This window comes from Varroa jacobsoni, unplaced genomic scaffold, assembly GCF_002532875.2.
Source record: "Varroa jacobsoni isolate VJ856 unplaced genomic scaffold, vjacob_1.0 scaffold_670, whole genome shotgun sequence".
Lineage (NCBI taxonomy): Eukaryota > Metazoa > Arthropoda > Arachnida > Mesostigmata > Varroidae > Varroa > Varroa jacobsoni.
This window is the reverse complement of record NW_019213572.1, coordinates 612,191-618,258: the sequence shown is the minus strand read 5'-3', so window position 1 is coordinate 618,258 and position 6,068 is coordinate 612,191. Positions and strand designations below refer to the sequence as shown.

Here is a 6,068-nt window from a genome sequence, read left to right as displayed (position 1 = left end):
GCACGTCTAGAGGGATTCGGTTAATGTTTGAAATTACGAATGCCCGATTCTAAAAGAGGTTCAGGCACATGGTGTGGGTTCCCATTAACAATGTTAGCTGCCACAGTGTTTCCGAAACGTCAATTCCTTACGTCGTAGTTTAGTTATAGCAGTAGAATTTCGACACAGATACCTAGCTGCTAGAACGCCAGCGTTTCGTTGCCTTGCATCGTGCGCCCTTCAGATAATCTTAGAGAAGGCTCTCAGACAAACACGGAACTGTGCGGAAAAGCTATCTCAGGGTGCTAAAGCAGCGTCTGTTGGATGAAGCCTGTTCGCAACTGTGCAGTCAACTTCATTCAGGAGCGCTCAGAACGTATCCGGTTGAAATTACCGCCTTCGCCCTACATAAGCGGGCGAGAAAACTGCCCCACACGATCGAGTAGTTTACGTCACCATCTGGAACTTCCTAAAACTCGAACTTTGCGACATACATACTTGGTATTTTGGGGTGTAGGAGACGATGACTGGCATGGCTAGCTTTCGGTGGAACAAGACACCTGATCCTGACCTTATTCAAACCAAGCGTCTCCAACAAGTGCCTTGCTAGATGACTCTATTTAGTATCTTCATGAAAAGTAGCCATCTTCCAGCCGAGTAAAAGAAAGCCGTATTGACACCGAAAAGAAAACGTGGCCCTAAAAATTTAAAGGACCATGCAAACAGGAGCTACCGCTATGAATTACTATCTCGGCTTTTGAGCGATCGCCTCTCGCACCAGCTTGAGCTCGCCGGTACAGTTACTAAATAATATTGCGATTTCCCACCTCGCTATTCCACCTACATACAGAGGCAGCAAGATTTTTTGGAAGATGTCTAGCGAGCCTTTAGCAGCTTGTGCCTATACAGATGTGCAGTATTAATCGATTTCCGGTCTGTCTGCAACGTTGCTTTGAAAGCGCTGCGCTTCTCAAACTTGCTCAGGAAAGAAAGTGCTTGAAAAGCTGCTAGACCTTTTGAAGAGGGTACTGTAGATGATGATGTGGTAGAGCTCGATCATTAGAAGCAAATCGCATGGTTTGCCCATTATGATAGCTTCAGTCCATTTCCATTCTACGTAGTAATCAGCGACCTGCCCACAAAAACTGACGACCCAAAGAACTTTCACTCCAAACAGGGCTGATCCTCTTCGATGTGAAAGTGGCTTTCTGTGCATCATGTGGATTACCGCTTGTATGGTACTACGTTACTGCCAATTAATTTCGCTTCCTTGGTCAAGTGAAGCTACCTCCTGAAGCGCGTCTTTGGTCTCCAATGCTCCAGTAAGAAATAGACTAGTTTACCTACTTCGTAACATGTCACTATTGGTCGAGGAGTTAAAGCGTAAACTAGACGTGAAAGAAACAGAAGCGTAACGGGAGTTTGCGGACGAGCATGAATTGAAATGGGTGATGTCTGCCCGAAATGCTATTCAGTGGGGCAGTGACCAACTCCGCCTGAAAGGATGGTAGCAAAACAAATCTATATGCTGTGATTCAGTACCCGGAATCACAACACTAGTACCAGATACCTGACTACCATGTTCCCAAAGTCAGCTGCTGCTACTTGTTGTACCAAGACGTCTGCACCCTATATCGCACGGAATATTGCTTGTCACTGACTATATTTTTCGTGTACGTTTTCTATATTGCATATTATCCAGCCACCAGCTAGTGTAAATGATAAAATTTATATTTTGTTGATAGGCAGGTAATTAACACAAGTGATTTGATACGGTACGCAACTTGATTACTCTGAATGTATTGCTTTTATCTCGATGTTCATTTATTTTATCTCCTTTGTAAGCTAGATTAACTTTTGCTTGTTTTCGACTAGTCTGACGAATGTCTAAATTACTAAGTGAAGTAATAGCCAAAGATAAATGTTATGTCATTAAGACATTGTTTTTGTCTAATTATGATGCGCAGAATTATAATGTGTAAACCGAGGAATTTTTAGGCGCATAAATTTTAAGAGTTTTACTTCCCACCTTGAAGGGAAAATGAGTTGTTTAGCCTTTCACTTAGCGATTTTCTTGTAAAGACAGAGCTGTTACAATCCCGAAAATTTCGTAATTGCTGATCTCCAAACTCACAGATAAAATTTGGAATAAATCCTTATCCCTTTTGGAATAAGTTTCAAAGGGCGATTAAAAAATAGTTAATATTCTTTTTACAGGCTAGAAGTCAAGAACTGTGGCGTATGAATTGTTGATACCCGTTCGCAAAGCAGGCGTCTACCAGAGGAACATTAAAGCGAATACTGTTAAAATAATATGGAACAATCAAGACCAGTCTGTAGAATAAAAAATGAATGATAACGCGCCACGACATTTTACATCTCAGCGAATTCATGGTCCCGGAATCGAAAACGTCGCCATTAAAATTTCACAAAAGCGATCACAATTTATCTATCATATAACTAGTATTGCATTAGTAAAATAGGTTCTGATCGTTCCGCTTTATTACGTGGAAGGTAACGTAACGGTTACCGACCGATGCTTTTATCTGTTCTATGGCTAAACTGTTTGTTGATATATGATAACGTGTGGACTACCTTGCTATGTGTACAAATGTGTAATATGGATTTCGGAGAGCTTGATCGACAAAAAGGGCTCTTCACAGTTCCGTATCTCTGGGCTTGCCCAACGCGGAGCACACGGCAAATGGCAACGTCATAGCGAAGGTAGTTCTCGATGCGACCATGACCCTCGATTCGCTTCGACACTGCTTACTTCCTCGGTAATAAAATGCTTTGAAAATCCTTGTAGAAAAGCAACATTTCCTGTTGTTATGCCACAGAAATTAATGTTGGCACAATTCTATTTTGTTGTCCTTGTTTGCGAGCAATATGCCATCCCGCATCTGGAAGAACTGTCTTGTTTGTTAATGATACGTCGTTTGTGGTTCGGGTCCTTAAGTATAGCGGTCTGAATGACCTAGACCAAATAAATGGTGCGCCTTACAAAACTACTGCAGAATTTTTTTTTACCGTTTTGATTTGGTTTCGATGTAAATGAAAAATAATAGCCATTTTCAGATCTACCTGTCCTAACGTAACTGTTAAAAGAGATGGTGTAAGGCTTAACTCTAGTGCACAGGAACTTTAGCGTCGGCCTTTGTCTTCAGCGTTTTTTTATAGAATAAGACGAAACCAGCATATCAAAACTATAGTAGAAAAACGTGTTGTTCTTTTATCGCTTGACGAGGGAAGCTCACCTAAATAGCCAGACCGAATCATGTTGAGATAAATTTTAAACAGCGAAAGCGAGGAAGGAAATACCCGTCTAATAGCATAAGAATGTTTACAAACATGCATTTTCGATTCAATGCAACACGTTAAAGCGTTAAAAAATATTAAGTACAAAAACAAATTACTATGGGATGACTGATGAAGTATAACAAGCTCTAACTATCGGAAAATTGAAATTATATGAACTTTATTCACCTGTGTCAGGTAATGCTCAAGGGTTTACAGATATATAAACATAGATATAGCAGTTATAATCATTTAACGATTCATACCACTTTATTGAAAATATTTTACCTCTTACTTTAGCCTCACAATATTAGGATATATTTTTGTCACTTTGCTGGATTTTTCGGTACGTGTACCTGATATAGCGGATATTGTACTGCATGGTATATTTCATACACAAAATGTGCGAAGTTTTTGGTAGGTTCGTGAAAACCCGATTTAATACAATAAATACCTCGTTTATAAAAGCCATTTACATGACGACATAACGGATTATACGATTTAGCTTTTGGCACGTATTGCTCTTCACTCTTTCAATGCTATGAGGATCATCGACGATTTCCACGACTTGGCATTGTTCTAGGTCCAAGCATTTTTCATGAAACCGACAATGCCCGGGGCACTCACACGTAAAAATTTTCCAGCGAGAAATAGTATGTCGACAAAGAGATACGCATGTTTATTTCGCGCTAAGTAACACAACCCTAAAACGCGTTGCAAAAACGGTCTCTTGGTGCCTTCAGTCAATTTAGCTGCTCGAGGTTCATAACGCTCAAACTCGAGCATATTAACTCGATCCAATTGCCGCTGTTGGGGCGACTTTGAATTTCAGGAAATGTGAAACAAGTGATATGGAACGGCCGGTTCGGATTCTTTTGGTCCGTAACCAATGCAATCATGCGGCGATGTGAAGTTACAGTTATCGTATGATGTGAGGAACTCTATTGAGACGTGCCCAGTACGGCTAGAGTCCCTTGAACTGCCTGCCATACTGGCTTTCCGCCTGAACTTGAATGCTTTTGTTTGTGTGAGATATATCGTTAAGCCAAGCTTAGTGACGGCAGTATGTAGTCTGCCTAAGGTTGGACTTCCTATCTTCATCGATGACTAGGCTATCTACGGCTGCTTTAGTGCTTGAGAACGCCCGAATACCTGAATTGCTACGAGAACCCCACTAATTGCTCAGTATCCGCCAGAAGAATCTTACCTATCGTGTCCATCGAATGCTCTTTCCGAAATTCGTGTTGCTTTTTGGGCACTACGCTTACGTTTTCTAGGAATTCATTTAACCTTTGTGCCAGATATAGTGAAGAAGCTTTACACACTTCCCCCTAGCGACGCCAAGCCGTGACGTGGACTGCACTAAACGCGTTTTACTTTTCGAAATAGCCATTATAATAGTGTTACTCCAGTGAGGTGGCATAATTTCTAAACGAAGACATTTATTGAACGGAACTGTCCAGAAAAACGTAGGAACTAGCATTCTTTTGCGGCGATCATTTGATAGTTTTTGCAGTGTTAATACGGAAACCTTTCAGCTCTTGTACTACTTGGCAAACAGAAAACTCTTATTCCAAGGTTTCCTATTCCCTCATTGTTGCTCATTCCTGCAATGAATAGAGTGACACCGCTGGATGATAATGTAGGTTGTAGAGAATATTCTAGTGAATTGGAGAGTCAACAGGAGTGTATTAGTTAGATAGGCAAGGAATCTGATTTTACTACCAAGTGATCTGTACGGTTAACATTACGTTTCGAAGAGAAATTTCTCTTGCAGCTCCAAATATATCTTGTGCTATCGGACGTACGTTTTTTGTCGTACTGCCTTGAATGCAGCTAGGGGTCTCGCAGGTGTTTAGGTTATATGTGTAAATGTAAAAAATCGTGCTCTTCCCGATCTAGGGGGTCGGTAGCGTCGAACTACGGCCTATGCCTGCGCAGGTGAGCGGACGGATAATAATAATCTTCCAGGCTGATCGTGTGTGGTGCCGGAACTACATTTAAAGCGCGCTCAAGTAGGTTTTTGGCGTCAATCACCCGAAAGAACGGCTCCTTTTTGGAATCAAAGACTAGCACAGATAAATGGCAAGTGCGTAAGCGTTCATGCGTCACGTGCACCCAACACAACAAAAATCGCATGGATGCATAGGCAAGCTAAAAAGACATGACTATATAGATGGATGTTTGTTTTTTGTATATATATATATATAAAACCCTAGGATCTTTGTTATGAGTTGTTTTTAAAGCTCTGTCTAAATAAAAACAGCGAATTTTTTCACATGTTCTAGAAATGTAATTTTTGACGGTTATGTTATATAACTATGATTCTCAGTGATTACATCTTCAATACAGGATCCAAGACGCCTACCCATTATTTTTAAAATTTTCCTTTAATCCACAAGTATAGTAATCATATGTTAAGCGATACTGGTAAATGTAAATTGACTAAAATATATTGCACAATAAGGATTCCAGCGGAATTTAGTTATTGGATTAAAGATTTCACACAGAACACAAATGTGTCAACACGTGCAAAAGGTGCAAAGAGCCTTAACGGCATTTGACGCATTAAAATGATCGCTAGTTTTTATAGAAAAAATCTAGGCGCATCAAAAATGCTTTTTAAACAATTTTGATACATTTCCTAGTCCTATAAATATACACTTTATTGCGAATCTTTTGACTTATGTTCTGGAAATCTTCTTTGGAGCCGCACGAAAATTACCACAAACGTAAATTATTAATTTCAGAAAAAAAGGAAGTTTATAATTTCGGTGGAAATTCGTTTTACG

The 6,068-nt window shown here is 40.2% G+C and overlaps 1 protein-coding gene across 2 annotated transcripts in view; it reads left to right on the top strand.

Annotated features, from left to right (window-relative positions):
• The window catches only part of LOC111262520 (protocadherin Fat 3), a 162,520-nt gene extending 156,966 nt beyond the window's left edge, over positions 1 to 5,554 (top strand). For both annotated transcript variants that reach the window (XM_022836836.2, XM_022836838.2), the window contains exon 51: positions 2,197 to 5,554. In XM_022836836.2, coding sequence (XP_022692571.1) covers positions 2,197 to 2,224 — 28 coding nt within the window. In that variant the 3' untranslated portion in view covers positions 2,225 to 5,554. The remainder of the gene's footprint in view (positions 1 to 2,196) is intronic.
• The last annotated feature ends 514 nt before the right edge of the window (positions 5,555 to 6,068 follow it).